Here is a 23,509-nt window from a genome sequence, read left to right as displayed (position 1 = left end):
GATTTATCTCCATACACCAGCGAGTCTGATGTGTAACCGGCGAGTACACACGCCTACCGGTATATTATCGTAAACATCTCTCATTCAGAAGTTTTAAATGTTTTTGTGTTGTGTTCTGGTCAGACTTGGTCAAAATATTACAAAACCTCTGTTATAATCCTGTCTGTATGCTTTTAACTCGAAGAATACACAAAAAATAACCGATGCATATTAGTGTGTATGACTAATTTGTTTACATTGCAATCTGGTAGTGTGAATAAAGTGTCTGCTTCATAATCTTATGATGTGGTGTTTATTGACGAACATTTATATATCCACATTATACTATATACTGTATTGACATTAAAGTGCTTTTTTATTTATCACATTGGTTTACAATAATCACAAACCTTTATACAGTCTCTATGTTATGAATTTAACATCTTCCTGGTGCATTTCCTGTTTTATTGTATCTGACTCGATTGTAATATAAATATAATTGACACGTGTACAGATAACTGACAGGCCTGAATAAATTAGCAAAAACCATCACGTGTTTTATCCGTGTTCTCCTTCATCGCTTATGACCATGTCACCTGAAAGATATAACTTTATTGAAAGGAAAATGGCAGATGCTATTTGCACCCTGGTGCAAATAAAGGTAGATGCTATTTACACCCCATTGCAAATAGTGGCACCCCAACCCTGGTACAAATAATGGTAGATGCTGTTTTCACATTGTAACGGGTAAAGGATGGGCAAGGAGGAGGCGGGTACCAGCAGAACAGTCAACATAACTTTAATGACCTAAACGAACTTAAAGAAACATAAATACATGGACACGCACACACAGTGGCCGCGTGTGTCTCTCTCTCTTTTTCGAACTGGCATCCCAGGCTCCTCTTTATCCCTCTCCTGGCCAGTTGGGCTGATTCAGTGCCGGGTGTCCATCGTTACGGCCCAGCCACGCCCTCCTCCTCTTCACACACTTCTCCACCGCCCGATTCAGGCTGGGGAAACCTCCGGTATGACGTACTCCCCTCCCTTCCTGGAGGGGAGGTGTTGCCCTTCCGGCCGACCTGCTGCCGGCAGATCTTACCCACCTCTCTGGAGCCCTGGGAGAGACGAGGGGATGGAGAGGGAAAAGGCAAGGGGGAGAGACAGAGCGAAGAGAGAGGAAAAACACGCACGCCGAACCCCGAACACGCCGTCGCCTGGTCCTCAGCCACTCCTCCGCTCTCTGGCGGACGACAGCCACTCCTCCCCTGGCGGATGGCAGCGAGTCCTCTGACCCCTGGCAGACGGAACGGCTCCTTCCCTTCCTGGCGTATGGCAGCAGTTCCTCCAACTCCCGGCGGCCGGCAGCGGCGACTCCGTCCCCTGGCGGACGGCCACGGCTCCTCCGCTTCCCGGCAGATGGCAGCAGCGAGGATATCCCTCCTCCTTCCTGGGTTTCGGCAATAGTGTAATGGGTAAAGGATGGGCAAGGAGGAGGCAGAAACCGGCAGAACAGTCAACATAACTTTAATGACATAAATTAATTTAAAGAAACGTAAACACAGACACACACACACAGCGGCTGTGTGTGCCTCTCTGTCTCTCTCTCTCTCTCTCTCTCTCTCTTGAACTGGCATCCCCTGCTCCTTTTTATCCCTCTCCCGGTTGATTGGGCTGATTCAGCGCCGGGCATCCATCGTTACGGCCTGGCCATGCCCTCCTCCTCGTCACACACCCCGGTGCATATAGTGGCAAGTACTACAGTATTTGCACCCCTAATTAAATATTAACAGTATAGGGGCATCACTCCAGCATGTTTGTGTTTATTTAGAGTCCCACAGAGACCCTACACAAACCCCTAAACCTAAGCGTAATCTTCCCTTACAAAAATTAACCATGGTTTTACTACAGTAAACTTAGTATCACCATGGTATTTTGTAGTAAAATTATAGCAACCACAAAATTAAACATGGTTACTATATAAACACCATATTACTGTAGTATCACCATTGTTAATTGCGTCAAATCTATGGTTTCCGCCACAAAACATGGTTACTACAGTATTACTAGTAAAACTACCTTCATGGTATTAAAGAAAATATTGAATTATTGAGACTTGCTGCCAATTTTAAGCCATGTTGTTCATAACATTTGTCGGTTGAGGGTCCTTTTTTTTGCTGTTGTTTTAAACAACCGTTTCTGCACAATGTCGGTCTCAGTAAAGCTAATTTGGTATCTTTGGAGTGTGGGGTTTTTGAAAGAGGTGGCGTGGCTAATCCAACAGCTCAGTCTCGCGGAAGTAGAATGGCTGAAATCGCTTACAGCACCTTTAAGAGAGGAGACAGTAAACAGAATGGGGAAAAAGTGTGCGACAAATGTCAAAGGCACAGTCTCACCGGTGTTACGCCGCACACCACTGAAGCGACACTCACAATGCAGTTTTTTTGTAAATATCTATGTTTCCAATAGACTATTGGGGTGCAGATAGCCACACTGTGTGGCAGGTGTTATTTACACCTGAGTGCAAATAGTCACTCTGAAGAACAATTATTTTGGTTCTGGTGAGAAAACTGCAGTATCACTTTATCAAGATTTATAAATTGAAACAAACATTTCGCCAACTTTTGTTGTATCTCACAGCACTGCACACTGAAGGTAAATGGAATTCTGGTCACAAACAAGGTGGCGAGGTCATACAGTGACGTCACATGAAACAGGTCAATACAACAGTAAATGTTTCAAACAGAAATCTTTTTATTTATTTTTTTTTTATTTTTTTTTTTCAAACAATGAGTAAAAATCTTTTCATTTCAGTTGATATCGCTTCCGGCCAAGTCGACTTTAGTGCATTGTTAAATACAGTATTCCATGCACATTTTGGTAAATGTAGATCATCTGGGTATGCTGTGTATACTGTGTGTAGTGTACATACTACATAAACAGTATGTGTAGTATGTTAGTATATACTTTATAACATACCCTGTGACAAACCCCTCCCGCCCCCCACTATCTGTTACATCCAAATGACTAACACCTGTATGTTTATTACCTATATATACTGATCAAAATCTGAAATGGTAATTTCATTTATTTTCTGAATTAATACATTCTTTTATCTGTCTATACAGTGCTGGTGAAGGAAGGGGAGGTTTGTCCATTTGTGGTCTTCATTGGACGTGGAGAATGTAACATCCTTCAGGACGTGGGTTTGCTAATGAAACCCATGGACAAAAAGGTGCTCCTGGATTCTGTGTGCCGTGACATGATAGTAATGTTACATAAAACCGATGTTTTTAAAAGGGACATCCATGCAACAGATTTCTTATTTTACTGCCTTTTTTGTCAAAGCTACTCAGAACTGACCCTGTGTTAAATGCATTATCTGACCTCATTTACACAGTAAAAAATTCCTAATCAGTGTCTTTGTCTAGTTTTACAGTAAAATATCTAGAGAATATATATTGGATTTACGAGCATTTTGTCTTGTTCGATTGTCAGATTTTTCCTTTTGTTTTAAGCACAATTTTGTGAAGTTAACATTTGGTTCAAAACCAACTGAATATGACAAAATACACTTGAATTCAAGATATATTCTCTGAAAACAAACTTTTTAGATGTTTTTACTGGGAAACAGACAAATTGTCTTGTCTTGCAGTGTAATTTCCATGAATTCTTAATAGTATGAAACTGTATTTGACTGATTTGCAGAGCTGCAGAATAAAATTTGTGGTGGTTGGTAAACTGGGTCCAAAGCAGTCATTTGGAGAGGTCAGCATCCTACTGCACAAGCCTTCCCCCTGTACTGTTATCACTGCTACTGAAGTTCATGGTGGAATCATCCAACCAGAAGCTCTTAAAGGTCAGTCACTACACTTCATTGCTCACTGCATGCACCGAGCTAACAGACTACCATGACATTACACCTCAGAGGTAATAGCTTTAAAACCATGTAACAGTAAAGGCTCAACTTAACTGAACTCAGAACACTGAGTGTCCAGCACATTTAGATTGAGTGTGTGTATTTCGTATTTATGAGGGTTTATCTAAATGAGACAGATTTTTATTTACTCCTGTCTCGATTCATAGAGCTGGACCAAGTGACTACCTCTCTTATACTGCAGACAGCTCAACCCATATGTGGAAAGCTCAGTGAGGTAAGGAAAAGGGACGTTTCAAACAGCATATCAAAAGCTGGGTTTCCATCCACATATTTTAATGCAAATTTTTGTATATCGCATCAAAATGCTGGATGGAAACACCAATAATGTGAATAAATTTAACATTGCTAAATTTCGCTCTAAATTTTGGAAATGCGAATAAACTTTCCAAAATGTGCATTAAAACATATATGCTTAGTAATATATGCAATAAATGGTTTCATTGGGTAAGAAGACATGCACATGAACTATGACACATTTAATTAATAAATGAGTAGATGCACATCAAAAAAGTCATGTGGCTGAATTATTGCTCTAGTCAACCATCTCTGGTTATTCTGAACTTCCAGAGCTAAAGCGTGCAATCAAAATGATTGGCTACTATTACCTCGCAGAACTGTTTGACATGCTGTCATTCCTAGACACAAGGCATCTGTCCACGATTGCTAGCAAGCATTAAGTTTGTGTAGGGCCCTATGAAATCTGTTTTTATTTTTTCACATTTCCGTTTTATTTTTTCCAAAATTCTGTGGAGACTGAACTGCAGCCAGAGAAAATAATACTTTTGAGATTTTAAACTTAATAAAATTAAACTTCAGCTTTTAATTTGTTTTATATCTCTATGTATAGTGTCTTATAATGCATTGGAAATGTACACTTAAGTTTATATTGCCATTAAAGCTTGATATAAATTGAAACTGAACATTTGATCCAATTATAAAAAAAAAGTCTACTGAAAAATGGCAGAACATTATGCCCAACTTTTAATTATACCATGCTCACTGATTTTATGACTTATATACTTGTTTAACTGTAAAAATGTGTCAATGTAACTCTATCAGCAAACAAACTGAACATTTTAACAATAAATTGTAATTCTTGCAAGTTTTTTGAGACAAAGTATAAAGTAAATTTATTTTTATGATTATATTTAAATGTTTGTTTTAATGTAACATATACCATGATTAATCATGATTAATCAAAGAAAACTGTGTGATTTAATTAGTTAAAAAAAAAAAAAAAAAAAAAAAACAGCCCTTAAAAAAATGCCCATTTCATGCTTTTAAGAGACCTTAAAAACAGTCACTGGCAGAACATCTTTAATACTGCAGCAGGAATGTGTGTAGTGTAATTCTGCAATTAAATAATGTAAAGGTCTATTTTGAAAGGTGTATGTTATTGCTAAAAATCAATGTCTCTTGAGATTCTGAAAGGAATTTTTCCTTATAGAACCCTACTGCTGCACTCTATTCTTTACCAGTGGAAAGTGACAGACATGAAATAGACATATTTACCTTCAGGGCTGTTTGATGCTTTAGTTTCACATGTATGTTTTTCTTTGTGCAGGAGGAAGTCATGAAGGAGTTCCTGACACAGGAGAGGATGAAGAAATGGGAACATGAGAAGGTTGTTCTCTTATTTATTTTTTGCCTTGACCCTTTAACCCATATTACTGTGTGTGTCCTCCTTGAGAGAGCATTCAGGGTGTGTATTGATAGTGTAGAAAGCCCAGCGGAGTGAATTATAGAGCCAAACCCTTTTGGAAAACACGCAAAATAAAAACAACAGAAATCAGGCAGATATTTCATGAGATGCACACACCTAACTTACTCCCAGACACCCTTTCAACTCTCATTTTGTTCTCATAGATTGCAGAATCGGACTTCTTTGTATTCGTGTGCCAGTTTGCCAAACATGGTAGCACCCACATGCTCTGATATTTTACAGCATGCTCTGGTCCTCTCTAGTACATGCAAAATTCATTCGAAATGCTTTCCAGGCTGGCCTGATCCTCTTAAATGTTACTTTCTGGTAAGCAGGGCTTTAGTGGTTCTCACCTGGTTTTAATTAATTCAGGGCCCAGATTTTATATTTGACATCAAGTGGTGACCCAACACAGCACCAGAATAGTTTAGCATACAAAAGTAAACAAAAACTGAATTTGAGGGTGAGGGTATGTCAAACAACCTGTCCATGTTGGAATTTGCCTGATTTGGCTAGCTTTTACCAAGTGACAGATGAATTTGCGCCAAAATATTGTAGAGGCTGATTGGGCACACAGCCTTTGACATCACAAACAAATGATATGGGAAGCGGTATATAGTCCCTTTTAAAAGTTGAAAACTATTTATTTTGCTATTCTAACTATGCACCATTACATGGTTAATTGTATTTTTTTTAATTTGCATTTAGCTTTGAATTTAGAAACCCTATGAGAAGAGATCTGTAACACGCCAGTTGATAAACACTGTTCTAGATTCCATGGTCTAGTGTGTGTGTGTGGTCCTTGGTGTAACGCTGTATTCCTGAGTGGTACGAAGATCCTAGCGCTCATAAACAGAAAAAGACTGCCACTTTGTGTGTTTGTGTAAACATTTCTTTGTGAAGTGCCCTGATCTTCAGCAATGTTCTTTTTAAATCTTTTACAGATGTATGCCAGTAACAATTACAGTATGTTACTATGCCATCGGGAGCTCATGTTCAGGTGTAGCTTTATAGATCTGTAGATAGTTGATGTGCTTTGATAGTTGTCTTGACTGACTGTTCCTCCATGTAATGTCATTCTCTTTATATTCCATGTGGAACATGCTTCTTGACTGGTTCTGCATGAGATCCAGGCTGCATTCAAATTCACATACTTTTACTATCGATTAAAAGTGCATACTTCATAGGGGATGTGAAAGTACGTACTTCTGATTATGCATTAAGTACGCCAATATTGGGACATACTACTATCTTGATACCACAGACCCCTTTGACCATACTGTTTACTCTAGCCATCATTTAGCAATGCCTTAGTGAAACCCTTTCAGAGTGGGTCGAGCAGGACCGGTTACATTAGCAACCACCCATAACAGCCTTCAACCACATAGCAAGTGCTAAAAAAAACTCAGAATACTTCAGCAACTGCATAGTGACACCCTGGCAACCACCCAGAACACCATAGCAATCGCACAGCAAGTGCTATAGACCACTCAGAAAACTTTAGCAACTGCATAGTAACACCCTGGCAACCACCCAGAACACCTTATTAAAAGAAAGTATATAGGGGCCTGGGTAGCTCAGTGAGTATTGACGCTGACTACCACCCCTGAAGTCGCGAGTTTGAATCCAGGGTGTGCTGAGTGACTCCAGCCAGGTCTCCTAAGCAACCAAATTTGCCTGGGTACTAGGGAGGGTAGAGTCACATGGGGTAGCCTCCTCGTGGTCGCGATTAGTGGTTCTCACTCTCGATGGGGCGCGTGGTAAATTGTGCGTGGATCGCGGAGAGTAGCATGAGTCTCCACATGCTGGGAATCTCCGCAGTGTCATGCACAACGAGCCACGTGATAAGATGCGCGGATTGACGTCTCGGAAGCGGAGGCAACTGAGACTTGTCCTCCGCCACCCAGATTGAGGTGAGTAACCACACCACCACGAGGACCTACTAAGTAGTGGGAATGGGGCATTCCAAACTGGGGAGAAAAGGGGATAAAAAAATTTAAATAAATAATTTAAAAATATAAAAATCTAGGAGGGCAGGGCAGGGGGCAATGTAATTTCTATATTAGTGTGAAAATGAATGTGTATCATAAGCTTCATTTATTACTTTTTTTTTATTTGAATATTTATTACAATGGGTGTTTATGATGTTTGTTAAAAGTTTAAAAAATAAAGAACTGTGTTCTATAATTATTGTTAAGTGATAAAATAATTACACATTATATACTCATAAATCACAATACTTTTCCATTAAATTTAAGTATCTGTAGTAATATCAGTATCAATGGTATTGGCCTTAATAAAATAAGTGGTATCTGTAGTGCAAGTGTTCTTGACAATATTTATTTATTTATTTATTTATTTGATTTTTTTCCCCTTTTTCTCCCAATTTGGAATGCCCAATTCCCAATGTGCTTTTTAAGTCCTTGTGGTCACGTAGTGAGTCGCCTCAGTCCGGGGTACGAATCCCGGTTGCCTCTGCATCTGAGATCGTCAACCCACACATCTTATCACATGGCCTGCTGAGCGCATTGCCATGGAGACACAGCGTGTATGGAGGCTTCACACCATCCACCGCGGCAACCACGCTCAACTCACCATGCGCCCCACCGAGAATGAACCACATTATGGTGATCACAAGGAGGTTACCCCATGTGACTTAGGAGACCTGGCTGGAGTCACTCAGCACGCCCTGGGATTTGAACTAGTGAACTCTAGGGGTGGTAGCCAGCGTCTTTACCACTGAGCTACCCAGGCCCCCCAACAATATTAGCCTAAAAAGCATGCAAGGATGCACACTTCAAAAATTCAACAGAAATACTGTATTATGCCATCCAGGCACCTTTGGCGTAATATTTTCAGCGTACTATGATTTGTATCGCACAAATCCTAATCTTCTGATGTAAAATTCGACTTGGGATGTAGCCATTCTTTGTATCTTCCATATGGAACATGCTCCTTGACTGACTTTGCATAAGATCCAGCCTTTCTAAACTCTCTGGAGTCATGTGACCTCACCTCACTCCTCAGCCTGTGCAGATACACACCTGTTTCTCATTGTCTCATCATTATACTCCACAGAACAGCATGTACCAGGCCAACAGAAACACACCATTTATTAAAGCACACATGCACACTTTTAAACTGTTTGTTTTTGCAATGAGATTTGAAGCTTGTATCGTCTGCTGCTGGTGCAGTTTGCTTCCATCAAGAATGCTAGGCAGGAAAAATAGGTTTATGTAAATAGTCACTGGCAAAAATGCAGTCTCTGGCAGCTGGTGATTTTTCAGCTTAATGGTTAATCTGACAGATTAGCCATTAAGAGTGAAGTTGCCCATTACTTTTCCTGATTTTAAAACTATTCCGATTAAGCTGTGTACAGTGGTTAGAGAACCATTCAATTCATATTTACAGTTTACATGCTATGGTGCAAAGTCTGATTTATGATAAAAGACAAGAAAGGAAAAGCATGCATCATTAAGCAGTTTAATTGGCACGCATGTGCCAAAATGGCACCAAAACCTCTGATTAAGGTCTGATTAAGGTGTACATCTTGTTATAGTCTAGTGATTTAACAATCTAACCTTATAATCAAAGTGTTGAAGGTTCAAACCATTGCTGCTTTAGAATCAGAATCAGAATGAACTTTATTGCTAAGTATGCTTACATATACAATGAATTTGTCTTGGTGACAGAAGCTTCCAGTGCACAAACAATACAACAACAATATTCTATATAAAAAAAAATAGAATAAAAATAAAAAGTGAATAGAAAATATAAGTATATATAGAAATACACAATAAGACAATGTGTGTGTGTGTGTGTGTGTGTGTGTGTGTGTGTGTGTGTGTGTGTGTGTGTGTGTTATATATACAGTTGTGCTTAAAAGTTTGCATACCCTTGGAGAATTGGTAATATATGTACCATTTTTAAAGAAAACATGGAGTGAGCAGGCAACACATTTCTTTTATTTCTTATGGGATTCATATTCAACTGTAGGTTATAACAGAATGGCACAATCATAAAACAAAACATGGCAACAAAGAAAAAAACAATTACCCCTGTTCAAAAGTCTGCATGCCCTTAGTTCTTAATGCTGTGTACTGCCCCCTTTAGCATCAATGACAGCATGCAGTCTTTTGTAATAGTTGTCTATGAGGCCCCAAATTCTTGCAGGTGCTATAGCTGCCCATTCGTCTTGGCAAAATGCCTCCAGGTCATGCAAAGTCTTTGGTCATCTTGCATGAACTGCACGTTTGAGATCTCCCCAGAGTGGCTCGATGATTTTAAGGTCAGGAGATGGCCACTCCAGAACCTTCACCTTTTTCTGCTGTAACCACTGGAAGCCTTGTGCTTAGGGTCATTGTCGTGCTGGAAAATCCAAGGGTGTCCCATGCGCAGCTTTCATGCAGAAGAATGCAAATGGTCTGCCAGTATTTTTTGATAACATGCTGCATTCATCTTGCCATCAATTTTCACAAGATTCCCCGTGCCTTTAGAGGTCACACACCCCCAAAACATCAGTGAGCCACCACCATGCTTCACAGTGGGGATGGTATTCTTTTCACTATAGGCCTTGTTGACCTCTCTCCAAACATAGTGCTTATGGTTGTGACCATAAAGCTCTATTTTGGTCTCGTCACTCCAAATTACAGTGTGCCAGAAGCTGTGAGGCGTGTCAAGGTGTTGCCGGGCATATTATAACTGGGCTTTTTTGTGGCATTGGCGCAGTAAAGGCTTCTTTCTGGCAACTCGACCATGCAGCTCATTTTTGTTCAAGTATCGTCTTATTGTGCTCCTTGAAACAACCACACCGTCTTTTTCCAGAGCAGCCTGTATTTCTCCTGAGGTTACCTGTGGGTTTTTCTTGTACAATTCTTCTGGCAGTTGTGGCTGAAATCTTTCTTGGTCTACCTGACCTTGGCTTGGTATCAAGAGATCCCCGAATTTTCCACTTCTTAATAAGTGATTGATTAGTACTGACTGGCATTTTCAAGGCTTTAGATATCTTTTTATATCCTGTTCCATCTTTATAAAATTCCATTACCTTGTTACGCAGGTCTTTTGACAGTTCTTTTCTGCTCCTCATGGCTCAGTATCTAGCCTGCTCTGTGCATCCATGTGAGAGCTAACAAACTCATTGACTATTTATACACAGACACTAACTGCAATTTAAAAAGCCACAGGTGTGGGAAATTAACCTTTAATTGCCATTTAAACCTGTGTGTGTCACCTTGTGTCTGTAACAAGGCCAAACATTCAAGGGTATGTAAACTTTTGATCAGGGCCATTTGGGTGATTTCTGTTATCATTATGATTTAAAAAGGAGCCAAACAACTATGTGATAATAAATAGCTTCATATGATCACTATCCTTAAATAAGACATTTGCATGATCAGTCATATTTTCAAAATCAATGCCAAAATTTCACAATTTCTGCCAGGGTATGCAAACTTTTGAGCACAACTGTGTGTGTGTGTGTGTGTGTGTGTGTGTGTGTGTGTGTATTTGTGTGTGTGTGTGTGTGTGTGTGTGTGTGTATATATATATATATATATATATATATATATATATATATATGTATATGTGTGTGTGTGTGTGTTGTATTTGTACAATACGTATGTACAAATACAAATCTGTTATATACATATGCAAGGGAATGTATGGCAGAAGAGGTAGGGTATGTTGGATAAATATAAATAGACTAAGCTGTGTATTGCACATAATTTTGCTCAATGGGCAGTTTTAACTGTTCATGAGATGGATAGCCTGAGGGAAAAAAACTGTTCCTGTGCCTGATGGTTCTGGTGCTCAGTGCACTGTAGCACCGTCTAGAAGGCAAAAGTTTGAAAAGGTAGTGGGCTGGGTGAGTGGGGTCCAGAGTGATTTTTCCAGCCCTTTTCCTCACTCTGGAAGTTTACAGTTCTTGAAGGGAGGGCAGGGCAGGGGGCAACCAATAATCTGCTCAGCAGTCCAAACTGTCCTTTGTAGATCTGATGTCCGATTTCGTAGCTGAACCAAACCAGACAGTTATTGAAGTGCAGAGGACAGACTAAATGACTGCTGAGTAGAACTGTATCAGCAGCACCTGTGGTAGGTTGAACTTCCTCAGCTGGCAAAGGAAGTACAACCTCTGCTGGGCCTTTTTCACAATAGAGTCAATGTGGGTCTCCCACTTCAGGTCCTGTGAGATGCTAGAGCCCAGGAACCTGAATGACTCCACTGCTGCCACAGTGCTGTTCAGAATGGTGAGCTGGGATGATGGTGTTGAAAGCCAAACTAAAGTCCACAAAAAGGATACTTGCATATGTCCCTGGTCTGTCCAGATTTTACAGGATATGATGCAATCCCATGTTGACTGCATCATCCACAGACCTGTTTGCTCTAAGTAAATTGAAGGGGATCTAGAAAGGGTCCAGTGATGTCCGTCAGGTGGGCCAACACCAGTCTCTCAAATGACTTCATGACCACAGACATCAGAGCGACGTGTCTGTAGTCATTAAGTCCTGTGATTTTGGGTTTCTTTGGGACCGGAATGATGGTGGAGCGTTTGAAACAGCAGGGAACTTCACACTGCTCCAGTGATCTGCTGAAGATCTGTGAATTTAGAAGAAAAGCTCACCTAAAAATTTAATTCTGTTGTCATTTACTCATCCTTATGTCGTTCCAAACCTTTAAGTCTTTCCTTTTGTTGTGGAACACAAAAGGTAATGTTTAATAGAATGGTCATGCTGTTCTTTTCCATGCAGTAAAAAAAAAAAAAAATAAAAAAATAAAAATAAAAAATAAAAAACACACATAGTAACCAGGTGCTGTCAAGCCCCTCAAAAATGACTAAAATACACTAAAGTAGTAGTCTGTGTACCTTAAAAATAATCCATTAGCAATAGACTAGTGATCATTTTCTTGAAAATCTAGCCCTCATATTCAAAGTTGGCACACTGCTATCACCAATGGTGAACCTATGGTGTTTGATGTCAGTCATGTCAAACCAGGCATCCTAAATCCTAAATCTTCAAGTGCTTTAAGTTTGAATATGCACAAGTGACATGAGGGTGAGTAAATAATGACAGAATTTTTAGTTTTGAGTTAAATTTTTACTTTAAGCAAGTCACTAAACCTCAGGTGACTCTACAGTAAGTGGGCTGTTTTTAATAACTGTGTACTGTCATTTTGAATTTGACTAGTAATTTAGCTTTTATCCACTGTATTAGATTATGTTTGCAAAGTACATCTGGAAAGTCTGTTTAGAAATATGAATGATCTGAATGAACTTGAGCATGCAAGCAAGCTTTGAATTGTAGGAAAAGAATCTAAAAATATAGACATAATTAAAAGGAAACGAATAGTGAACATGAATCATGCACACTCTTCCGGCCAAGGTGAATGTGTTTACTGTCTGTAAAATATGTGATTGTTCATGCCAGCATGTTTTTATTTAACTTTTTTAGGTCATGTGGCATTAAACAGATAATACTATTACAATTAGATAATGTAATATATATATAGCGAGGCGCATGAAAGTTGCGAGGTGCTGTGCGAGCGTGAAGTAAAAGTGTGAGCGCGAAGTGTATGGCGTCCCTTTAGGTTCTAAAATATTACTTTACATCACTCACTGAACGTGTCACTTAACGTCTTGATTTTTTTAAAGGTTCTACCATTTACTCCATTAAATTCAAGATGCAGACGAGACGTAGATGTGACGCAGACGTCACATAAACCACGTGTCAGTGAAGCGTCTAAGCAGACGTCACACTTCATTCATGTGTTGCAGTGGAGTGATTTGTGTTCAATTTCACTAACATGCATTGCAACACGGTATGTAACACAGTTCAGTGGGGCGTGTACGCGTCTGCCCTAATTACTTCCCTTCACTCACTCGTCTTAATGAACGTGACGTCTGCGTCTGCCATTTTTTTTTTTAAGCACTTAACTATTGTTCCTGTTATCTCCTATATGTTATGTGTTTTTCTTGGCCAACTTGTTCAATGATCTTATATTTTAAAAATAAGAATTTATTGCATCACACTCTTGTTTATCTACTGCAAGGCAAGACTAAATTGTTTTATTGTCAGTATAATGCATAACAAGAATGAGAAGTTTAGATGAGAGATGCTTAAATTTAAAAACTCTACCAAATATAACATATAAATACATCCATAATAGCAAAATATAAATGTGATCAAAGATAGAAAATAAACAAAATTATCATTTATATGAAATCTACTTATTAATTTGCATTGCATAATATATTATTAGAATAAAAATATACTTCATTATACGTCATTTGGTTTGATGCATACAACTTTGTTTAGATTTACATGCATTTTATCCAAAGAAACTTACAAATGAGTAAAACAATATAAACAGACAAGGCTGCTGCTTTACAGACTCCCAAAAAATAAGTTCTGTAAAATGTTTCTGGCTGATTCTAGCATGTTCATATTTTGAGCAGCCTCCTGAAGTATTTCAGAGACAAGATAAATATGCAAAACGGTTCCCTTCAAGTCCAAATGCTTCACCATCTCATCAGGGTATAAATGTACTACATAACTGGCCTCTGACATTGGGAAAAAAGTGTACAATTTTGATACAAGGATGTAAATGGGACTTTAATTACACCTATAAAAAGACCAAGAATAATAATACATGTTTTCATCTTAAAACATAAGCCTTCATTGACTTTCTTGACTTTCTGTATTTATCCCTGTCATGATCTAATGTTATATTAACATTTTAACCCCCAATAGCACCATCTAGAAATGAAAGCAATAAATATTTTAGTGAGCTGAACAAATGATAAAAATGTACATGAAATATTTTACAGAATTTAGGTGTTGGTTTTTAATAACACATTAACTAAGTTTGTACAATATCTGAGTCCGTTCAGCAACACACTTTATTAATTCAGTCTGATTTTACAAGAACTAGAGTTATTAGAATTATCAATATTGTATTAATGTGATGTATCTATTTTCACCATTTAATACACATAAGTACACACTTATAGCTATTTCAAATTTGTCAACAAGGTGTCATTTGTTTTAAGAGTTTACACTTTAATTTTAAACCCCATGTTTTATTAAACAATTTCTTTTTTTTTCTTTTTTTTTCTTTTTTTTTACTACAAACAACATTTTAAAACTTGTGTTATGTCCATTTATGTGTATGGTGACATTTTAACCCTGAACATTTAACAACATTCAGTACTTTTAATAAGGGCATTTTTGCAAACAATACAATGTTTTACAGTTTCACTCGTGTGCTTGGTGACATTTTGCCAGTAGCCCACAAGGTGGCAGTATCAGTTTGTTTCCAGAAGTGAAAATCTCATTAATTTATCTCATAGACATATTGATTATCAACGATAACTTGTAAAACTTCAACGTCCGTTGAATCTGTCCATCTGCGTTATCTCAACTTCACTGTTTAAAAATCGAGTTTGATAGCAGAATTCATGGTAAACAACTACATTACCCATGGTACATCAGAGAAAGATTCACCAATCAGAGAACCGCAGCCAACAAAACATGGCTCGGAGTGACCGCACGCTCCCATGACGCACTGTGAATGACGTAATTGAGTCGTTCTCCCTTCACCCTTAAACTACTTGTATATTTGTACATATCGGGATATTTTGCAATAAATGTATAGTGTTTCTATACTTATACACAACAACCTAAAATAAATAGTTTTATATATTTCCATAGTTTTATATTCAATTACATAATTCGCAATGCTTTATGGGATTGTAGTTTGTGCCTTAATGAAAGACAGTAAGTACATAGCCTTGTACATTTGTCTTTATGTCTGATTTTTTAAATACTTTTTTGCCTCAAAACAAAGCTTCTTGGTTGTCTCTGTTTGATTTTGTTCATGGCTCACAACTCTTTTATGAAGGATTTTATTAAAAGTCTATGGAAGAAAGGCCTCCTTGCTTGCACATGCTTTTTCAGTTCTGCCACAAATTTTCTATCTGATTGAGGTCAGGGCTTTGTGATGCCCACTCCAGTATCTTGACTTTGTTGTCCTTAAGCCACTTTGCCACAACTTTGGAGGTATGCTTGGGGTCATTGTCCATTTGGAAGACCCAATTGTGACATAATTTTCCTTCCTCATGATGCCATCTATTTTGTGAAGTGCATCAGTCCCTCCTGCAACAAAGCAACCCCACAACATGATGCTTCCACCCCTATGCTTCATGATTTGGATGATGTTTTTCAGCTTGCAAGCCTCACCCTTTTTCCTCCAAACATAACGATGGTCATTATGGCCAAACAGTTAAATTTTTGTTTCATTAGACCAGAGGACAATTCTCCAAAAAGTAAGATCTTTGTCCCCATGTGCATTTGCAAACTGTAGTCTGGCTTTTTTATGACTGTTTTGGAGCAGTGGCTTCTTCCATGGATTTGTTCATTTTAAAAAGCTAAAATGTGACCAAATTATATAAAGCTATGTTAAAATAAAATGTGTAATATTAATATTTTCAGAATGTACATAGTCAGAAGGTCTATGAGAGAATATATTTTATATGCAGGCCAAAAGGCCATTTTAACTCAAATATATCCATATTAATCAGAATTGAATCGAAGTTGGAATCAAATCGAATCAGGAAATCTGTATCAAGACCCACCCCTAATAGTATCACAGTTCTATGGTGGAAGCAGATTTGAAACATTCTCTGAATTGGACTGTCCATTTAAGACAAGTTTTTCAGGGTAATTAGGACAATCTTCCACATGGACCTCATTTATGTGAAGTGCTTCTAACAGGTGATTTATATGATTGGAAAGTTCATCAATTGCACAAACTGTATTTCTCATCAAAGGACTTGAGAACATAAGCTGTTGCTGTGGTATGATAACTATGGCATTGATGCCAACAATTTTAAATTTATTTTTTTCAATCAATGTATTTATCTGAGCAGATATTCTTTCTCCCCTTCTCCCACAGAGAAAGATACTTTCTGATGCTCTGTTTCATAATGGTGTTCATCCCGGAAGTGGCAAATGGACGTATAACAGAGGTCCTAGAAGAGTTACTGGGATGATCAAGAAGTTCATATGAATATTAGCAAATAACACATACACCAGAGTTGGAGTCTTGATCTTGTGCCCTTGGTGTTGAGACTTCTCAAGACCACATACTCTGGTCAACATAGCCTTTGTTTGGGTCTCAAAACTTAATGGATCTAGACTGCTGCCTATTTCCATTCCAGTAAAGCTGATAATTACCTCAACCACCAGCTCGGTATCTTTAACAGTTCCAAGACTCTCAACGGCTACTTGGCCACTTTCCAAAATGGCTCTCTCTGTTTCAGTTTATTAAACTGGACAGCCTGGTTCCTGGACCAACAGGTCTGGGTCTTGGAGGGTCTGGTCTTGACTCCAGCTTTGATACACATGCTTATACATACATACATACACACACACACATAGACGTATCCAAACATTTCTACTGTTAATGTAGAAGAAAACCAGGACTCTGAATCCAAGGGAATTCAGTGTCCAAATCTTTATCTCCGGTTTTTGCTGGAAATGATGATTTGGATCCCATACTCTGCACTTTAGAGACACAGATACAGAGAGACTAGAACTTATGCATCTATTTTCATCTGCAGAAAAATCTGCATTTTAAGATCTACTTTTTCAAAAAAAGTTAAGTTTTGACAATGCACAATTTTTCCTCAATGCTTATGTGAACCACAGGGATTTTGTACCATTTACCAAAAAAAAAAAAAAATATGCAAACATAAGGTTGCAATTAAATCAACTTTGATTGACTAAATGAGATGCCCAGGTGCTTCTGCTCAGCACAGCCAAGGAATCAAACCTGTGGGTGGCCACCGATCCACAAAGACCCAATCACTTCACCTACAAATCCACAAAGATCTAGCCATCACTTACTAACACTGGCAATAATTCTTAACTCTTTTGTTCTTCGCCATCTCTGTAACCTTTCAAATGAAGCTTTGTGCTCCTTTCTCACAAATTCTTATGTCATAGACCCCCAGTGACAAAAGAGCAAATAAGCCCCTGTCAGTTGCTATTCAAACAATTGCAATTTACTCAAGCATGTGTGTGTGCATATGTTTCATAATGTGTGCATTTACATGCACAACAATACACTGCTGCCTATCAAAATCGGCTTATTTAAAAAAAAAAAAATCCAACAATGTAAAAAAACAAACATTTACATGACATTCAAAATCATTGGGCTATTCTCTGGTTTTGGCATTGAAACATAAACCGGCATGCACACATTACTGTATATGAGCAGGTAAAAACACTGGTAAAGGTGTTTAAATGCAGAGTTAAAATCAGGGTAAAAATCTAGGCAAACTTCTATGTTTGCCAATCAGTTGGTACTTAAATAGTTTATGATCTTGCCCTAAGAATGTCTAGATTTTTCCTCTGTTCCATGCTTGTTAGGTTGGCCATGATGTCATCTGGCTGAATATTTGGAACGGAGTGCTCAAATCATAATGTAAACAAGTGAAAAGGTATTTTTAAACATCAACATATCAAAAACAATGGCAGGAGTTTAAATTATTTCATGGTCTTTACCAGACTGTCATGTCACGCATGCATCCTATAAACTTTGAGGATTTAGTTTTTCAGCTAAATACTGTTGCAGCTGCCTTTTGTCAAATCCCATCTAACAGGCCTTGAATTAATGAATTTGTATGGAAACTGCGAGCCTAGAATACTTTAATTCTGTTAAGGTTCAGGGAACTTTAGGTGCCCCAGTTGGGGATGGCTAATCTCAGATTCCTGTTGGAAAACAGCTCTGATCTTTTTATAACCTAAAACACTTATTTAGTCTATGTCTGTCTTTAGATGATTGTGTCTGACCTTAGATGACTGACCTTCCACAGTAGTTATGCTTTTTTACCTCAAAAACAATTTTTTTGTGAGGTTGTTCACATCACTTTTAAATGTGGCCTATATCAGACACTGTTATAAACATGCAATGCTCCAATATTAACCCAGTTGTGTAAAACAATGTTCTGGCATGTTCATTATGACATCATCAACAGATTTCTTCATATAATATTATATTTAAAATATCAAATTGTGCTATTTGAAGAACGTTGGACTTCCAGTCTTATACTGTTTCTATGCATTATCTTTAACATTTTAAATCCTGTTGTCACTTTCTTTTTCTACACAACATTTGGAACTGTTGCACATCACTATACATCGATGAGCCAAAATATTATGACCACTCACAGGTGACACAAACAATGCTGATCATGTCCTAACAAGGCCACGTGTCAAGGTTTGGGCAGATTAGATGGTAAGCGAACAATCAGTTCTCGTAGTCAACGTGTTAAATGCAGGAGAAATGGGCAGGAGTAAAGACCTGAGCGACTTTGACAAGAGCCAAATTGTTATGGCCAGATGACTGGGTCAGAGCATCTCCAAAAGGCTTGTGGGGTGCTCCCGGTCAGCAGTGGTGAGTACCTACCGACAGTGGTCCGAGGAGTGACAAACCACAAACCGGCGACAGGGTGTTGGGCGCCCAAGGCTCATCGATGCATGAGGGCAACGAAGGCTATCCTGTCTGGTCTGAACCGACAGAAGGTCTACTGTGAAACACGTCACAGAAAATGTTAATGATGGTTACGGGAGGAATGTATCACAACAAACAGTGTATCGCACCCTGCTGCATATGGGGCTGCATGGCCGCAGATCTGTTAGAGTGCCAATGATGACCTCTGTCCACCATCGAAAGTGCCTACAATAGGCACGCAGGTGTCGGAACTGGACCTTTGAGCAGTGGAAGAAGGTTGTCTGATCTGATGGGTCCCATTTTCTTTTATATCATGTGGACAACCGTGTACTTGTGTGCCGTATACCAGGGGAAGTGAAGGCACCAGGATGCACTGTGGGATGACGACAAGCCGGTGGAGGGAGTGTGATGCTCTGGGCAATGTTCTGCTGGGAAACCCTGGGTCCAGCCATTCATGTGGATGTCAATTTGACACGTGCCACCTACCAAACATCGTTGCATACGGCCCTGATTGCAGTGGCCTCTTACAGCAGGATAATACGCCCTGCCACACTGCACACATTGTTCAGAAATGGTTTGAGTAACATAATGAAGAGTTCAAGGGGTCAATTTTGGCCTACGATATCTATGATATGTGTGTGAATTGCAGTTGCTGTTTTGAATGCTTAACTTTCATTAAACACCTCTAGATATAAAATAAACATAAACAGGTCATGTTTCAAAATTAAATGTCAAAGTTCTTAAGGTCATGGTTTTTCCATGCTAATGTAAGAATACTCTTGGAGGTGAACATTCATGGCAATATTTTGGCAGGTGGAGTGTTCGTATGTTTCCGTATTATGTGTTTGTTTGGGAAAGGTCACGTGACTACCAAAGAGAAAAAGGTGCCCGTATGTGACTAGAGAGGACAAGAGGATGATTTTTTTTTTTTTTTAAAGGTTAACACACTTCAAATGACCTCTGACCCTTCTGCTGACCTGTGTTTTTTTTTTTTCATTACTGAAATTAACCTTACAAAAAAGTACTCGGGTTGTTTCATGGTACTGATATTGTAATAGTTGGTAATACCATAGTACCTTGATATATAACATACCAAATAATGATCATGTAAAAAAAAAAAAAAAAAAAAAAAACCACATACTGCATTAATTGGGTTAATTTGAAAATACACGTTAAACAGTCAACTATTATTTGCAGATATTAAAGCGTTCAGTTTCCCTGCCCTATAAGTTACACTAAAAAGCTGAAGTTTTCATTTGGAATCCTTACTACAACAACTAGGAAATGCAGTGTGGGTGTTTTATGTCGTTGAGGTTCATTTACCGCAGGTCCCATGACCTCATAATTAATGTTTGCCCAACAACAGGAAGCCAATATTTTGCCGACACACAAACACACGAACGCACCCAGTGACATCCACCATTGTTTTCCCTTTGCCTGACATGAACAGAAATAGTAATAATGCAATTATCCTGGCGCAGTGCCCATCTCCCTCCAGACCAAAACCTCTGTAGCTGGCAGAACATCCATCATACTTCCTCCACCATCACCACAAATATCTCACATTCAAATACAGCAAAGACACAGCAAATCCATCTGCACAAGATCAGCCCCTTTCCAGCCTCCACAGCCCATTAGATGGTTATCATCTAGTGTATGTTTAAAAGTCTCCCAATATATTATGAATGAATACTCGAACACGTTCGTCATCCATTGTTTAACATAGATTTTTTTGCCTTTGTTTCTCCTGAATCACAAATCAGTAATATTGTAGTCCTATAATAGTTAATTAAAAAAATTTAAAAAATTGGGTAAATGTACTTTGTTGGTGTGAGATTGATAAGGTGTTCTGTGTGTTTTTGTTGCTATGCAGGCTTTATGGGTTGCTAGGGTGTTAAAAGTTTAGTTCACCCAAAAATGAAAATTATCTCGTAATTTACTCTCATGCCATCTCAGATGTGTATGACTTACTTTCTTCTGCAGAAAACAAATCAAGATTTTTAGAAGACTATCTCAGCTCTTTGAGTCCATACAATGCAAGTGAATGGTGGTCAGGCCTTTGAAGCCCAAAAAAGGAGATAAAGTCAGCATAAACATAAACCAGCAAACTCCAGTTGGTTTTGGGTGGGAACAGACCAAAATGTAACTCCTTTTTCACTGTACATCTTAACCTTTTTGGAGCTTAAAGGCATGATCACTATTCATTTGCATTGTATGGACACACAGAGCTGAGATATTCTTCTTAAAATCTTTGTTTGTGTTGAGGAAAGAAAGACATACAAATCTGGGATGGCATGATGGTGAGTAAATGATGAGAGAATTTTCATTTTTCGGTGAACTATCCCTTTAATAGGTGGCTGCTAACTGATCCAATTCTCTAGAGCCCACCCACAAGTCTCTTTGTTATATGATAGTGCCTCCTTCAATGTCTATGGGATTTTCTTCACCTGTTTTATCTTTTGCCCCATTTCATTGACAAATATTATAAGGAATCTCCTATAATCAACTACATGTTTGGCCTTTTTGTCAATGTTTTATGGTTTAAGTTAGTGATACACCAATATTATGGCCAGACTGGTTATTCAGATGACATTTAGGCACTTTAAAATGGTTGGCATAGGGCGCTAAACGATCACACTGAGCATTTGTCAACAGTATATCAAAAGTTGTCTGTGCTTACTGAAATTCGAACTACTGCCCCCAGTGGGCGAAGCTGGAAGTGTTGTTGAACATATTAGCATGTGTGAGCTCCAGTTTCCTGGTCATATGTCCACAGAGTAGCACCAAAAGTTGTGAGTTTATCTGTAAATGATTTTGGAGCCAACGCAAGGGGAACTAACCCTTCCCAAAATGGAAAATGGAAATTAATTCAGAGCTTGAAATCATCCACTGAAAACAACAATTCTGCAGAATTACTGACAAGTGGTATTCCCCCCCAGTCAGACATTTTTGCATCAATTCAAAGGTGAACACATTTCCCTCTGGGACTACTGATTGGGTTTGGGGCCGTGGGAACCTCGAAGTAATCACATTCACGATGAACGATGAAGAACGTGATTCAGAGTTCAGAGAGTATGTTCACTTAAAAATGACATATTTACTCCAATGACATAAAAAGTTTCGGTTTGGGTTGGGTCATATGGTTAATAAAATATGCATTCCTACTAACAGCCTTGTTAATGGATAATGTGACTGTCCATTATTTTTGAGTGATTTTTGTTTCAATATTGTGTAAACATTCATTTAATTTCAATTTTGTGTATATCTCATTCTCTCATTAAACTGTATTATGTGACATTTATTTCAGACATCAGCTACTCTGCTTTCTAGATATCATTATTGCAGTCGACTGTTGAAAAACCCATAGCGGTCAAACCACTAACCCACAGACCCCCAATAATACAGAAAGCGTAGAAGCATAATATACTGTATATATTAGACCATACTAATAGTGATGCTAACAACAGATGCAGTACATTGTGAGTTTCAAATTGAGTCTCATATAAGTTTATTAAGGTCTAAATAGAAGGCAGGCAGATTGTGGGAGCAAATGTATCTGGCTTCTGGGTCACTGGCTGCAGAGAAAAATGGAAACATATGCAGAGTCCCAAACAAAAAAGGCAACTTCTTTCAAAGGTCCAAACCAATAATTTGGTACAGAGACTCTTTCCAGAATGAGTTTAAATGCATCACTGTGTCTTCTCTTGAGAACTCCTTGAGAAATTAAGAATACCTTATTTTTTTCTTTTTTTTTTTTTTTGGTGGTCATTGTACTTGGTCTTGGAATTTCTATTTTTGCACTTTGACGAGGAAAGCCACCAAATTTTATGAGAGGGCAGACAGTATTATGTGTTTGTTGAGAAATTATATTGTTGTACTCTAACTGTGTGTTGCAGAAGAAAGTTACTATTCTTTTTCCATTTTAATATTTACTTTGCTCTTTAAGTCTGGAAATGCAAAGACAGGCAGTCATTTAGGTGTTTGGATGAGGGGAAATTCACCAATGCCTGCAAATTAGAAAAAGTGGACAGAGAGAGAGAGAGAGAGAGATTGCTTTAGCAGCAGACACCACATATCAAGTCCTTTGAAGGATCCAAAAATAAATATAGCTGCAAGCAGCAATGACGGGCCCAAGCATCATGGGTCCATTTCCACCAGGTGATTTTCGGAAAACAATGCAAGGTGGACACATGCATTTGGCATTTGACATTATTCTAAATAATTTTAAAGCAATTTGGGTAAATATAAGAGAACTATTTTAAAGTCTGTTGTAAGAGCCACACTTCCTGCTGCCAGGTGGTGGCGCTATGACCGTGGCCCATAATAGCCACATCCATGTGATCAGTCCCCATCACCAAACATACAGCTGAATTTTCATC

General features: G+C 38.5%; 1 protein-coding gene across 1 annotated transcript in view; it reads left to right on the top strand.

The window, feature by feature from the left end:
- Nucleotides 1-20,154, top strand: part of cnbd1 (cyclic nucleotide binding domain containing 1) — a 66,039-nt gene extending 45,885 nt beyond the window's left edge. The window contains exons 8-12 of the mRNA XM_051682382.1: nucleotides 3,105-3,211; nucleotides 3,685-3,835; nucleotides 4,063-4,130; nucleotides 5,481-5,540; nucleotides 16,569-20,154. Coding sequence (XP_051538342.1) covers nucleotides 3,105-3,211; nucleotides 3,685-3,835; nucleotides 4,063-4,130; nucleotides 5,481-5,540; nucleotides 16,569-16,682 — 500 coding nt within the window. The 3' untranslated portion in view covers nucleotides 16,683-20,154. The remainder of the gene's footprint in view (nucleotides 1-3,104; nucleotides 3,212-3,684; nucleotides 3,836-4,062; nucleotides 4,131-5,480; nucleotides 5,541-16,568) is intronic.
- Nucleotides 20,155-23,509: the final 3,355 nt, after the last annotated feature.

Source organism: Myxocyprinus asiaticus, chromosome 41 (assembly GCF_019703515.2).
Source record: "Myxocyprinus asiaticus isolate MX2 ecotype Aquarium Trade chromosome 41, UBuf_Myxa_2, whole genome shotgun sequence".
In the NCBI taxonomy this organism is placed as follows: Eukaryota; Metazoa; Chordata; class Actinopteri; order Cypriniformes; family Catostomidae; genus Myxocyprinus; species Myxocyprinus asiaticus.
This window is presented reverse-complemented; position numbering and strand designations above follow the sequence as displayed.